Raw genomic sequence first — 16104 nt, 5'->3', positions numbered from 1 at the left:
GAAAAGTTCAGTCTTTGATAGGTGCTAAATTGAATTCTGTTGATACCAGCACGAAAGCTTTATGAAATATACTCAGTGCAAAAAAATACCAACAACTAAGAAATTAATTCCAAAAGACTCATTTCTAAGGCACAGAAAAAAAAAATATTCCGATACATAGCACTCATCTAATACCTTGAAATGTCATGCTGCTTTGAGAAAACACAACACAGACTGCTTTTAGGTATGCCTACTTGACAGAGTCAGTGCTTTTTCCTATTGTACCTCCTTTGTCCCACAAACACAGTAAGTCCTCCCATATGTCTCAGCACTGAAAAGCACTAACAGAAGGATTATAGTCTTCCCCCCCACCTTGCCCCTCAAGCTGAAAGGTTCCCATACTTTTTAATTATGATTTGCCACTCTATCTGTATTTTAATTGTGATTTGCAACTCTATTTATATTCTTACCTTGGAATATTCAAAGGTAATCAGTATTCACCTTGTCTAGGTTGGCTTCCTATGGCCACAAGCAGAACAGGGATCCACACAGAGTTGCAGGTGACTTTTAAACATTCATTTCCAGTTTAAGAGCAGAGGGCCATCCCAGAAAATTTGCAGTTCAGAGGACCTGGTGGTCCTTAACAACATGCTAGACAACAGAAGCACTGAGCTGACAGTACAGGTCTGGCACAAAATACCAAGTTCCTTTATACCTTACTGGTTTTCACCTGATAATTGAGAATTAGTTTCATCTGTAGAAGGGGAACTAAGCTCAAAGGGACCAGCAGGTGGGCATATCACAGCCCCATAGTTCCCAAACCTGCATGCTAGAGCACGAGTCACTGAACCAGTTGAATTAAAAGTGTAAACAGCTGCAAACAAACTTCTGCAGATGTTACTTATATATGCTTCACACCCATAATTTGCAAGTCAAGTAATGCCAATATTTATGTTCTGTAAGTACATAATTACATTGCTACAGAACATAATATTCCCCCTGTAACTCAGACTTAGGATAAAGAGACTTAATTCACTTAAAAGCAGAATTCTGGTTGAGACTTTACATACCTACCATAATGTGCACACTACTGCAACTTTTATGTTCATTATTATGTGTGAATAGTCAGTTATTTCAGGAAGACTCCATACATTAAAAGCAGCTTTTGGAAACACTGTTATTCACTAAGTCAATAATGTCTGTAATCTTTTATTACACATACGCTCAAAGTTTCAAGAACTGGACTTTAACATTAGAGTACAATGGTCAGGTTTTGAAAGCACAAACATAAGCGAAAGTCCTGCTGACTACGAACTGGAAAAAAACACTTCAGCTTTCTGGTTCTACTGAAGTTTAACAATACCACCTGCTGCTTCCTGAGTAACAGCTCTCTACTCTTCAGCTCAGTGTGATCCTAAGTGCCATACCTCTAACATAACCACCTAGCTGAAATTAATTAATACTGTATCTGCTGGTTTCTACAGGAAAAAAAAAAATGGTGATGAAACAGTGAAGACATTCCAGAGGTGGTGGGTTGCTAGGTTTGGTATTTTGGGGGAGGATCATTTAGTTATGGTCAGGTTAATACTTATAGTTCAATTTTTCATTCCCAGAATGACAAGTCCTTTAAGATGCAACTGAGATTAAGAGTCTGCATCTATAGTTTAGGAAGATAATTATAGCATCTCTAATTACCATCAGAACTAGCTTTACAAGCTTTTTTAGTAACTCCGTGTAACAGCCGTATGTATGATTGGAGACCATTAAAGTTTAAAATCTGAATTGCAGTTGCAGCAATTTCTACTTGTAGGTCCATTATATCACTGCAGGGTCAAAAAGGCTGTTTAATTTTCACCTTTCCCACTTGAATTAAGTTTATTCCCAAGTGACAATTTTCTAGAGTTGAAACCATTCTCTCTTATAAAGCATAACATTGCTGTAAGGTTTTTTCCATATAAGTTCACAATACACACATTCAAAATTCATTAAAACAGTTTTCATATAAATCTGGAAGTATTTAAAGTATAAAAATTAAACAAGAAACACAAAAAATGCTATTATAGAATGGTACTTGAAGCATACATATATATATACACCTATATTTAAACATTAAAAAAATACTCCGTATTTACTGGAACACGTACAGCTGGTTTATGCTGCTAAAAAAAAAATACAGCAAAAAAGGTACAGTTAAATTTACATTCCCTGTACTTCTGTTTCCGAGTCTACTCTAACATGTTCACTGATAAGCTGGTTTAAAACAAAATTATTATTTAATCAACAGAAGCTGAGGAACTCTGATCTTCAAGAAAAACTATTTCAGTTCTGAAAAGACCCTTCTCGCTTATCAACAGCCTGACTTCAAACTCAGGAGGCAGGAGCTCCCTGTTCTCTCCCATGTCACGAGACAAGAAGTAATGCTTCTTTTCAAAAGGGCATTATAGCTGACAGTAGTGATTGGACTGTCCCAAATGAAAATATTCCCTTGCATGTTTCAAGAAATAATACAAGTTTGTCCTCCTTCCTCCACCCACAAATCCACATTCTTAAATGGAAAATTATTATATATCAACACAGCTGGGGAGATAATAAATCTTCCTGTTCTGGAATGTCAATTAAAAAACCCCAAAAACTTAAAAAATTATTTCAAGTGAACTATCATATAATACAAGTAATTAGCTACCTTTACAAGAAATTTTAGTGTGAATTATTAGATTTTTTTTTTTTAAGGAAAAATAACTAGAAAAATAATTTTAAAATAAATTCTTAGACATGTCAGATGGCTGAACACACAAAGGGAATGTCTATTACAACATGCAAATGCCAAACCTTGCAAAACTTATGGAACTCAAAGACAAAAGAAAAACATGAGTGTATTTCCCTCTCCCAGTTTCCTCTTTTTCTCATTACCAGTGCTGGATTGCAGCGCTGGTGAGACAGCTACACTCTTCACCAGACAACAGGAACATGTTACGCAAAAAACATATGAAAAGGCCTTAAACATTAGAAATGGGTATCCTGGACAACCAAGTCATTAAACTTCATTTAGTGGAAATTACATGGATCCCACTGTTGCAAGCTTTCACCTAATAGCTAAACACAGTTTTTGCTGTATGCACATTTTTAAAAGCCTTGAAATACTGAGTAACCTATAGTAACAGGTAAGATAAATCACGCCTACCATCAACAAAATGAATAAGCTCCATTCACATAATGAAAGGGCAAATTCATACTGAATACTACATGGTTTGGGTATATTGGGTTTTTTGGTGGTGGTTGGTTTTTTTTCCAAACTAAGAAAATACCACTTTGCCACAGGCTATAAAGGCACTTGTCCTTATAAAGACTATACCAATGACAAATCTGAAGCTTTCAGAAAGGTTCAAGCCTGTAAAATGATAGATACTTCTTAGCAGAACGAAGGAGGAAAAAAAAAAAAAACCCAATCCAAAAATTAAATAAACCCCCTCAAACCCCCACAATATTTAATGGTGCTTTACTTCAAAAATCACCTAGAAAGGAATGCATCCAGGTTACCCACTACCATTGTTCAACCCCAGACTCGCATCTCTAAAGCGAAATTCCTTGTAACTGATACAAAAGTTTTGCACTTGAAGGTTTTACTCTTCCAGATATAATCTTAAAAGCCAACACATTATCTCAAGTGCAGATATAAACTGGGACAAAAGCCTGGTACTTACACAGGAAGAAACATCAATACTGAAGAGTTAATTAAAATAACTTTGTCTTGGTCTCAGTATTATTATTACTCACCCGCTTTGGCCCACTAAAAATCTTCCTGGTGTTTTCCTTAGATTTATCACCTTGTTTATTTGTGGATTTCTTATTGCCTTCAAGTACACCAGGTGTATCATCTGAAAACTCCAGAAGATCTGTAAAAGGTAAAAGACATGAAGCATCCATATTGAAAGTTATCGAACTGCTAGAGCATTTCTTGCATCTGACATTTACACATGTGTAACTTAAGAAATTATATAATAAAAACCCCAATCTGTATCAGAAATATCAACTTTAAAGCCAAACAATACTGGATGGAGCTCAGGTTTACTGTCTGGATTGTCATAATACATAAAATATACATTACAAGGTACACAGTCATAATTACTACAGTACCTCTGGCCCCCTGTGTAAGCTTCAAGTTACTATTTCGCATTTTACACTCCTGTGAATCCCAGTCTGCCTTTTATATGTGCTTACTTAACGGCTTACTGCTACAATTCTGAGCAGCAAGTGAATTAACAATAGGATGGGGTTCTTTGAGAGAATGAGATCAAGAGTTACAGGATGAAAGAATGGATCTCACTTCTCATGAAGGCAGCCTGTTTATATTTGCTTGTTCTGCTATGAACAGTATTAAAAAAAACATGGTCATCAGCTCAGAAAGGAGTCAGCTGACAGAGTCAGACTCTGAAATGGCTGTTCAGTGTATTCAGTACTTGTCTTAGCAGTGGCTCTCCTATTCAGTTTTGGACAGTAAATCTGCAATTCACTCATCTGATTAAATTCTTGTCCTGTTTTGTTGTTTGGATTTGTTTTTTTCCTTTAAACTTGTGTTGTATTTGAAGCATTATCCCTTGGAGACCAGCTTATGTTCTTTTACTTGGCACAAACCAGAAGTTACCATAAATTTCAAGCTGGAAACAAAGACAGGCACAGAGAAGCACTGTTTCATCTGATAAACAGTTTAGAAAACCAATCTATTCCAGAGAAGCTGCTACTATTTGAAAACTGCAGGTTGGATTAGTTACTCTAATCCCAAGTTGCACTCGCATCCAGTAAACAGGCCTAGCCAAGCACCTAAGTAAGGAGGCAAGCAAATTCCTAAATACACTCACAAGGACACAAAACTTACCTAGTCTGGGGAGCATAAGTATTCTTAAAGTAAGGCTCAAAAGTGTCTTAAACCACAATAAATTTCAATAGGCTTGGCAGCACCAGGGCAGCAGGACCCCCGCTGCAAGGCACCTACGAGAACCAGCCTCCTGCATCCCAGCCCATTGGTTTTCAGTTTAGGTGTATAATGTTAGTACAAGAGCTTAACAACAGCAACAATCCCTCTATTAAAGATGTTTTGATCAAATTCATCTAACAGAGGAAAAATATCAAAGACCAATTCTCATTAACCTAAATAAAGCACAACTGCTTCCAAATCTGCACAGAAAGTCAGCTTACACTGTTGCTGGAACTTGCCAATTAAAGGATTCAATTCAAATTGCTTTGACACGTATCGTTAAAAAAAAAAAATCCTGAAATACTTTTGAAGGAGCCAGGCCCTGAATACAATTCCCAAATAAAACCAAATGAACAGAACTAGATCCTCCTATCATAGATTAAAACCTAAAAGGTTCCTCACTTGACTCCAATAATTACAAACATGCAAGTCATTCCAGAAATGCAAGATGTGTTTTCACCCACCAAACCAGCACAATAATTTGTGCCTTGTGCTAAGACTTGGAGATGGTGTTGTGGTTAATAATGATTTAATAGTGCTCTGTATCAACTAAGCCACAATTTCAAAACCATGTAAGTTTCTTTGAATTCTACTCCTGTGTGATCCTGAACTACCCTATTTAAATAAGATAACTTTCAATAGGGGGAAAAAAAAAACACCAAAAAACCAACAACAAAAAACCCTGACACAAACCCCTGTTTCAAACACTACTGACAACGGGATAATTTTGCATTTTTCATGTTGCTAGCAAAAAAAAAAAGCCTTTATAATTAGCTTTGTAAGATTATCTGGAATGCTTTTATTTGAGTAATGCTCTCCGAGACCTTCCAGGTATTCTAAAAGCAGCCTGCATACATACCTTCCCAGACTTTCAAAACTAAACTAAATAGGGCATAGGGGAGAAATCTTTAGTTTACATTAATCGAGCCAGGCAAAGACACGAGTAGTTTGGAAAGCAGTGACACTAATGAAGCTTGTTTTCAACTGGCTCTCTCTTGTATGAGTGTTTTTTTTCCTCCTCACAGATAAGATGAGCATATTGACCTTTTTCTCAATATGAGAGCATGTAAGGCCTTTTCTCCTCTACCTGACTATTTCAAGGCATTTATAGTCTTTGAGATAATTTGTCTGTCTCAGCTAAAATTGGAAAGATGTTCAAAGACCAGCTAGATGGCAACACCACAGTAAATTTCCCAGGGAAAAACAACCCAGTTTTGTTTTAGTGCCTGGGGGCAATTCTGCAGAAGATTTTGAAGTCCAAACAGGACTCTGCCTTGGAGGATTTTGATGTACTATTAACTGGCTAAAAATATTTAACCAATTAAGGTGATTCAGTTTTTGAGGAGATGCAAAGGAAGAGGAAAAAAAACACAAACCAAGACCAAAACTGGGCAGGTTTGTTCACCAGAAAAGAGCTGAGTGCTAGATGCTGATACGCAAAAGCTATTCTATTATCCAAAAAAGATTACAGGAATCTGATCTTGATCACTGAAGGAAAAATGAATGCTTGACACAAAGGTTAAACTGTATATCAGAACTGATTTACAAAGCAAAAGGCTAAGCTTCAATACTTAAACTACAGTAACAGGATAACTGCTACTGTAATTTAAATCAAGAAAATTTTAAGTTCATCATCACTATACTGTTGATGAGATATATAATGAAGATGGAGGTAAACCAAATAAGAATAAGCATGTTAGAGATGATAGATCTTCAAACATTCCGTCAGCAGAGGTTTCAGGGCAACCTCTCTATCTTGTTTATGTCAATCTCCATAGAAATACTGCAATGTTTAATTTTTGTCAGCATTTTTTTATTGCTTATTTAGGGGGTTGCTATGTCTGACACTTTCTGTAATAATTTTATTGTCATTGGCCAAAATGAAATGTACTAAAACAAGCACTAACATAGTCATAGGTGTCCCAGTTGAAGAGGTGGGAAATAAAGCATTCTGAGACTGCAAGTTCAGAAGCTAAATATATTAGAAATCTTAACGACCACGCGAAGCAGTGACAACCATGAAAGGATCTTTAGAAAAAGACAGAAACAAACTGATGGCACAGTTATTTCCAGAAGTATAAGACCATCCCAAAGATACAGGTTTGCTCCTCAAAACTGATGCTTAAAATTATATGTCATTAAGCCTTACTCTTCGTTATTAGTTCAGATTCCTCTTGGATAAGATTCCTCACTGAACTGATATAGTCAAGTAATTAAGTTATTTTCCTCCCATATTAAAAGCTCTCTTTACTAGAATCATTCTGTACTCTGTCTAGTGAAATGGTGCAGGTACTGCTTCAGATCTAGTAAAGTCTCATCAGTGCTTTCAGCCCCCGGCATTCTGTCAGACTACAGCTGGGAGGCCCACAAGCGAAAGGGGCTTTTGTTTTGCTGGGCTCATGAAATTATGAAGTACCTTCATTACAAAGAAAGGTCTGTGAACATCTAGGAATTTGAAATCCACATCTCACGGTTTGCCTGGTTTTTTGTTTGGTTGGGTTTTTTGTTTGTGGATTTTTTTGTTTGTTTTGTTTGAGGAGGTCGGGGGGGTTCTTTGTTTGTTTGTTGGGGGGGATGGTATTTTTTATGCTTTTGTTTGGACTTTTGATGTTGGTTTTTTTTAACCATTTTAGCAAGGAAGCCTATTGTAGAAGTGAACAGAAAAGACACTTCGGTGAGAGACAGTCTACTTAAAGTTTAATTTATCTGCTTTGCATTTTTTTCTGCACTAACAATATTGTCCATCTAATCTTTAGTGCTTCCTTGAATTTCATTTGCAGAAACATATTCTTAAGCTTACCTTCCCCAACTGTGAGCTAATACAATGGAAGGAATAGTCCATTGCCAGTTCAGTTAGAAAATCTTTGCACTGTGTTTTATACTAAGATTCTAAAATACGTTCTGTAAAAATAGGCCTAGATTATGGTAATTAACTGAAACAGTATTATGGCAAAAAAGTATCTAAGATTGTCATGGAAAGCATCAAATTTCTTGAGAAACTGACTATGTCATATCACATTCTTTACATGCAGAACATCAAAATCAATCTTAGGAATTTCTGGGACTGGAATTCAGAGAGGCAATCTGGCATCTCACCTGTCAACCTGGAACAGGAACACCAGAGTTTTATCTGTGGATTTATTCATTACAAAAAGAACAGCACACACAGAACTCAGGTAGCACTAGCACCTCTCAGTACAGTTTGTAACTTCAGGAAAAAAGGCTATATTGTGCAAGATGTTCTGAAAGCTTTTTCTGAGACTTGGCATTTTCCATGGATGCAGAAGTCTTCTTTTTTTTCCCGATACGTAAAGACAGAACCTCACAGCAATGCCACATATTTTACTGCATTTCAGGCTGAGATCCAGAAGTCCTTGATAAATTCTCAGACTTGGCATCACTATATGTAAGGACTTTAACATGGCTGTTCTGAGTGAACCATGATGATCAAAGTTTTCAAAGGTCTGAGAGAAGGCAGCATGAAATATATCAAAGAGCCCTACACATTTTAGGGCAAAAAATCAAGACTCTCTGTTTTCATAATACATACTACAGGACTAAACTAGGAAATGTGCTGCAACTTAGGGGAATAACCTCACGTCATCCTTTCAATTTTCAGAGAAAAACCACAAGTCAAATCCAACATGGCTACAGCAGCACAAAACAGAAATCAAATGAGCAAAGGAGATGTAAAATAAAGGGGAAGCATCTTTCAGCAGAGGCATTGAAAGGCAACTCTGACCCAAGAAGGGGAGAAATGTATTAAGAAATTAACAAAACACAAATTTACATCTACCTGTGCCATGGAAATCTCTTAGAAAAATATCTGTCATTTCACAGAGAAATAATCTGTGATGCCTCAGAGTATAATGGCCTCCTTGGTGAACATAGTGCTGAATGCAAACTGTAGATATTTTAAGGCTACAGAGAAGAGCAGCTGAAAGAATTATTTGATGGGTCAGCATCTCAGCTGCATTAACTGTGTAAGTGATTTTTTTTTTAACCTTGCAATAAATGGCTGAACAAAGAAAGACTCATCAGAGAAAGGGACTCAGATGGAGTATTTCATAAGCAGCTCTGCAAGTTAAATCCATTTTCCAAAGAAGCTGAACGCAAGTGTCTCATCGTAATTATATTTTATGAAAACAAATCAAGTTGGGTTTTTTTTGTTTGAAAACACAATGTTCTCATATAACATCAGTATCAATTTGGCCCTTTTATAATTTACAACCCCCTCCCAAAAAAAAAACCAACAAAAAAACCCACACAACCTACCAGTTACAGTTACCTTCATTTAAAAGGCTTACGGACAATTCTGGTTTTGGAGAACACTATAATTGGAATATAGAAATTAACTTTTTTTCCTATGAAACTTTATTTCTGGATTATATCAGCAGAAGCTATCTGCAGGAAAAAATAGCTTCTCCAACGTTAGCAAGGCTAGACTTGAGTCCTCCTCTCTCCCCATCACAATGAAATACATCTTGCCGAAGTTTTAAAAATATAACAAGTCCAGTGTATGGATAAAAACTTTTCATGCTTCATGATCCAAAACGGAGAACCAAAAAGTTCCCTAAAACAAACAGTGTGTTTTGAAAGTTATTCCAACATGCATGATTCTTTGGCATTAGACTTTTTCAAAAAGAAAAGGCTAAAAAAAGCCTTTCAAAGTTATTCCTTTTCTTCTTCACCAACACAAGTGAACCTTAATCAGAGTCACTACACAGAACACAACAGACCACCAAGCAAGTCTAATGTTTCAAAGCCACTCAAAACATTACAACTCACTCAGCAAGTGCATCCATGCAGAAGACGGAGATACGTGAAAAGTAGAAGCAAAAGCAGAAATACATCAATATGCAGAGGCACACCCAAAGCCACTCATCTGACTGGCACATCATGGGTCCTCACGGCCTCTCCCTTGAGCTGTGCATCCTTGGGTAAGATGGAACTTGAGAAAGGGACAAACTGTTCACAAACACATTCAAAAGCACAAAAAGGAAAAAAGATATTTCCTATCTCCAAGAGCTACTTAAATTTCTGCACTCAGCTCTGTAACTCTAGGTTGATGTGGAGCTTCTAAGGGAAGATATCTGCCTTCCAGGCATAGGTTCTATATGCTCAACACACCAAAAAGGTAAGAATCTCCTGCTCAAAAGAAAAACAACAAAACCAAAAACCAAACCTCTACCCCTTGCAAGAGATCAAGGGGTAAAAAGCATACTTCAAGACAGCTATGAGGCACCAGACAGGACCACAGCAGAAATAAGGATATCTAACTTTTAGATTTCCAAATCAGCAGTAATGTTCAAAAAACCTCTAGGTATACTGCAAAAAGAACAAAATATAAAGGTCAAATAAATTTAAATGTTAAGTATGTATTCCAGAAGAGCTGTGCTTACCTGCATTAGTACTGAGCTGGCTATCCTGGGAACAGTTTTCATTGCCATCAGAGGTTGACTGTAGCGAAGATGATGGTGCAGTTCTATTTCGTTTTTTGTTAGCTTTCCTTTCCGCCACCTGCCACTCTTCATCTTCATCCTCGCTTTCACTCAAGTCATCAAACCCAAAGTACTTGATTTTGTAATTGGAACTCCCAGAACTTCTAGAGGCACCTTCATCTCCCCCTCCCTCATCTTGATCATCGAACCCAAAAAACTCTAACTTGACGTCCTTTTTGGATTTGGTATTGCTTGGTCGAAACCTGGTTGTAGTTTTTGTAGTAGCAATGTCTGCTTTTTTTCTTAAGCGTCCAGCTTCTCCCAAGTCAGTAGGGGCTGTGGTGGTAAATTCATCGATTCGTTCCATGGTATCCTGTATCGTAACATTGCAAACTGACAAGCAAGATGGATGTAGAACAGTGTAGTCTCTAGTCCGTCCAACCGTCCCTCTAAAACTGGTCCCACTACCTAAAGAAACTTTTCTTGCTGGGTTCAGACCATCATTATTTGACTCATTGTTTGCTTTGGATAAAGACTGACTAGTGCCATCCATTAGCTTGTCAAAATTTGTTGCCCCCTGCAGCTTTGCTTTGTTGGATCGACAGTACGTCCTACAGTTGCTTGGCCTAGGAATAGTTTGCACAAGTTCTTCACTAATGGCTTCCTTTGGGTTTTCAGTATCTTCTTTATCACACTCCTCATCCTTGCTCTTCATCTCTGAGAGATTTTCATTGTCAAAATCTAATACATACTCTCCAGTTCTGCTGTCTTCAGTTTCATCCTCCCATTCATACAAGTGAGTTCTTAATGGCCCCTTCGTCCGAGATGTTTCTGATGGCGAGTCTACTGTTTTTCCAATGTGGGAGTCCCAAGAATCAGGCAAGTCCTTGGCTTCAATGTTATATCCAGAAGTGTCGGGAGTTTCAGCACTGTTTTTATTACCATCTTCAGCATTCTCGTAACTGAAATGACTGTTCTCATTATCTTCATTCAAATTCTGTATTTTATCTACAAGAAAAAAAAATAAATTTATTACTAAAAAGCATTATAAAAAAATTAACCGCCATTGCGGGCAAATTAGAAAAGTCAGAACAACAAATATTCTGTGGTCAATGACAAAAAAAACACTAAAGAGGTCCTTATCCTCCTGGTTTATATATTTAGAATTTCCTACCAAGGTCAGGAAGGGGGCTGCATGGGCAGGTTACAGCCTGCTCCTTCAGATATTCCTGGTCTGAGAACTAGACAGTAGTGAGGCATCAGCATGGTAGAAATTATAATCAGCATGGGCCACAGAACCTACTAAGTAAACTTGCTGAAAATTCACTGCCTACCTCAGTAACTGTATAGCTACCAAAAAACAGTGAAAACAATCCACTAATGTATCTGTACAAAAAATGCTACAGCCCCCGTTACAAACTGTACCACAAGTTTTGACCCATGTACCCTGAACAGAATGACACACAACTCCAGCAACTGTTCTTTTATTTTGCTGTGCTAATTAAAATATTTGGACTTCCAGAAGAAAGAAAAGAAATGCAATTCTTATCACAACATTAAATTAAATCACTTCTGAAATGCAAGTTTTTACAATTAAGTTCTACAGATCTAAAGAGTTGCTGCCAAAAGTTAGTCTTGCACTTTCCCAATCCATAGCCACACTTACAAGTGGAAGTTGAGCACAAGATGAAAGAAGACAGCTTTTGCAAGGTATGTTTCCAGATGACCAGCATTCACACAACAAGAATGCCAGGGAAGACAGTACAAAGTCTTCCACCTGTTGTCCTCTAAACTGGTAGGGAAAACATTCCCCTTGGTTTCCCTGAATACCAACAAAAGCTCGGTGGATTTGGTACCAGAGTTCCATGAAGATAACATCTGCATCTGCCATACTCTGTTGTTGTACCTCACACAAAGATACCCAGAAATACAAGCGTGTTACTTCCTGGAAACAAGATGAGCAGAAAGTTCTTTGAAATTTCTGAGACAGAATAACCCAAGGTGTCTACCGTTACTATCAGCCTTCACTGTACTGCCTGCCTGGGCCAGGGGAAACAAGATAAGAAGTGTGACTGGAATGCAGACGACCCTGATGCACAGAAGAGCTGCACATGAGGAGATAAACTGGAGAAGCAGCTGGGACAGGGACAAGTACAGAAAAAAAAATGCTGGAAGAGAACATGCTTAGAAGACAGAGGTGTCTCAGAACACTACAGTGATAAAAGAGGCTCTACTGGCAGAATGCAACACCTAAGGTTCAAATTTGTTAGGCAGCAAATGCTTCCTAAATTCATCACTAAAATGAAGGCTTTGGCATACTTTAGCACTAGTCCTGACTGCATTAAACTTCATCAGCTACCATTTACCCAAATGGTAGTGAAATTTCATAGCACTGACCAAAAGGTTATAACCTTACTGATGAGGAAAGTGAGCATCACTTCTGCCCTGATGATTTTGTTCATTTGTTTTCAAATTACAATCACATCATGTAAATGCCATCCTTGCTTACATGGTTTATAAAAGAACTTTAAGGTGCAAACAGAAAAATCTAATTTTAAAAAAATTAGTACCAAAACCAATTTTGCAAGAAACTGGTTCAATCCCAGCTGAAATTCCTCTGGGAGACACAACAAGCAGTATCTCACAAACTGCATATAAGGTCTCTGGGGTCCATCTGAGGTCTGTCAGCAGTTTACATACTCAGCAAGCGTATATGAAATACAAAACTAAATTACCCAAAGAACATCAGTCTCAGCCACCTCAGTGATGGAATCTTGTTTAACCTTTTTCAGTATCTACGTGTTACGCAAAAAAATCCTGTTATCCCCATTTCAATCTCACGCTTGTGATAATCTAAGAGGCCCAACCAAAATTAATCTTCCTGTAATCAGTTTGAGTGTACAGTATGTTCCTTTTTCACCCGTATGTTTAACATTATTGTGCATAATTAAACTCAAAAGATTTCCTTATTTTTCTTGCTGAAATACACTTATTTTGCAGCCTCACCACTACTGTTCCATATCATTTACTTAAAGCCTAAGCAATATTTAAAATAAGTACATTTAAAATATGTCTGCCTTGGCTTAATAAACAATACTTCACTGAACTGTTGGGAAGAAGTTTCAGTATGCGTATCTGGAAAGGGAATGGTTTTCCCATCCTGAGGAAGTCTGGGATTTTAAAGAGCCACATTTCATACCAGGACCAAATAAAATCTCATCTTCCCAAGGAAGGAACAGAATACATATGTGGGTATGCACATTACAGCCCAAATCTCAAATAATTCAGGAATCTCTTTTGAGATGAAAAAAAGCTGAAATTTAATTTTACTTTGTCTTCACTTGACTCGTTAGCATCTCAGCTACAGTCTGTGCTCTTAAGTAGAAAAGATGATCAACACAGCAAGCCTGGAAAGCAGACTGAAGAGGCCAAATAAAAATATATTTTTTGTATATATAAAAATATATACATATACAATACGTATATGTAGTATATACCTATACAATGCATAGACAAGTTGTATATATGAAAATATATACAACTCCTACTCATCACTAGCATTGATAAAAAATTAATGGAAAAAATTACCAAGGAATCTGACTCCAAAGAAACATTAATCAACTATTCTGGAAAAAAAAGTGGGGTGGGGGGGTGCATGGAGAGGAGAGAAGAGGGAAGAGGAGTGGGTGTCCCTTTTGTTGTTCATTTGTTTTGGTTGAGGTTTTGTTGTTGTTTGGTTTGGTTTGTTGGGGTTTTTTTTAAACACTCTGCTACTAGGGCATCACAAAAATCCTGACTACCCTGTAATAGATACAGATAGTATTTTCATTAAGAGTGAATTTTAGTTAATTTTGATGGTGTAGCTATGCACTGAAAAACTATTCTACGAATTGTTCTAGAATATTTTAGAATGTGCTAAAATTAGCCTAAAATTTGTAGGACTCTGAGCAAGCAACAAAGTCCCATTTAGTTATCTATGACCTATTAAGGGCACAAAACTTTCTGCTCTCTTATTGTAGCAGCCTCATTTGGACGAACTAAAGCATCAGTGGAGACATCATGATAAGAACACTCCTGCTTCACATCTATTTTCTCCATTTCAGTTTTTCTGCACTTGCTGCACTGAGGCTGTTACACTTTTTCTTCCCAGAGCAGCTCCTTTCTCACCTCCAATTTCACACTTATCCAACCTGCCTGTTCTCCTCATGCTTGTTCCCAGCAGTCCCAAGTACAAAACTAAAGAAACTGAGCTAGCTATTAATCCCTCAGTGCCAGTCTCCACCAGCTCTAAAAGAACCACCAAAATGCACAGGTATTCATGGCATTAGTACACCTGCACATTAGTAAAATTTGATGAGACTGGCTTAAGGAAGTAGCACCATACCTCTAGTCCTTCCAGACTTGAATTCACTCTTTCTCTTCACCTGTAAATGTGAGGAAAATCACCTTCTCCAGTCAGCTCAGCTGACTAATAACAAGTCCATTCTATCCCAGTAAAACAGCTGTGTTTTGGTTTACTACACTTCTAAGAAACCATCTTAGAAGCCAAACACTCATTAACAGCCTTTTCTGTACCGCGGTAGGACTTCTGTTGCCTTGCTCTAAGCTATGCATCTTTTTACCTACGTGCATAAGCAACTTGCAATTTTCAGTTGTCTCTGAGAAGACTCGACAAGTATCAACCAAATGTTTCATCTCACTTTTCACTCTCAGCTAGTAATTTAATACAGCATAAAAAGTTACTCAGCAAGTAAGCAGCAGTTAACCTCCCCCTTCATTCTGTGCCTATCCAGCACCAGAATTTTATAATCACCCAGTACTTCAGTAGTTCTAGTAACTGAAGCAGAGAGCTTTTTCCATCTCGCATAATAAGCAAGGTTGATGGAAAACAGAACCACTAAACCGTATTCCATGCACTGGGTACAAAGTTTGGCTTTAAAACTGAATCATCATAATGCATTAGTGGAAAACTAAGCAGTGACATTTAGACGAATACTTCCTCGCAGGATACTTTGTCAAGTGCCTGTTTTCAGCTCATCAGTAGGTCAACAGCTATCAGACTGAAGCTTCCATACCAGAAATTGCTGCAAATCACTTGCTAATTGCCCATAGGCATACAATACCAGCAATTCTCATAATATTGATTTTAAAAATAACTATATTTTTATCAGTAGTAACTATTACAGCAGAAGCTAGCATGACTGTAGCAAACATGTAACATTTAATTTCATTTACAGATATAGAAAGCAGAGAGAAAATATGACAATCTTAACTAATTTTGTATTACTAGATATTCTGTAGTTCAGAGGCATGTAATATCTCCTCCCAACTTTAACTGCAATTAGGCTCTTTTGGGGCTCTAATACCAGAATAAGTCTCCCAGGTAATTTCAGATCAGCAATAGCATGTAAGTACATAATTCACCAAAGAGTCTTCCTCCTCACCCCCTCAGGTACTAGCACAATATTCTTAAGAACGTTAACATTCTTCTGCAGTAGTCATAATTTGGTTTCTGTTTAAATTTCTGGAAGTTAATAACCAGAGTATGAAAGAACCAATGTAAACTACTACCACGTCTAAATTAAATGTTAACTGATAACGAAAAACACTCACAAATAATGTACACATCTCTTGCTTTAGGTTATGTCACCAGCAAGATAAGGATGTCTTAAGTCTTGCAGTTAACTAACAGAAAAAACACAATGGAACTTC

The 16104-nt window shown here is 37.3% G+C and overlaps 1 protein-coding gene across 1 annotated transcript in view; it reads right to left on the bottom strand.

The window, feature by feature from the left end:
• The window catches only part of WAPAL (wings apart-like homolog (Drosophila)), a gene marked incomplete at its 5' end in the record, with an annotated part of 48949 nt that extends 36612 nt beyond the window's left edge, over positions 1-12337 (bottom strand). The window contains 3 exons of the mRNA XM_010022469.1: positions 3754-3872; positions 10354-11400; positions 12223-12337. Of these exons, the coding sequence (XP_010020771.1) occupies positions 3754-3872; positions 10354-11400; positions 12223-12337 (1281 nt within the window). The remainder of the gene's footprint in view (positions 1-3753; positions 3873-10353; positions 11401-12222) is intronic.
• Between the last annotated feature and the right edge of the window lie 3767 nt (positions 12338-16104).

The sequence above is a fragment of the Nestor notabilis genome, unplaced genomic scaffold, assembly GCF_000696875.1.
Source record: "Nestor notabilis isolate BGI_N333 unplaced genomic scaffold, ASM69687v1 scaffold27499, whole genome shotgun sequence".
NCBI classification, from domain to species: domain Eukaryota; kingdom Metazoa; phylum Chordata; class Aves; order Psittaciformes; family Psittacidae; genus Nestor; species Nestor notabilis.
This window is presented reverse-complemented; position numbering and strand designations above follow the sequence as displayed.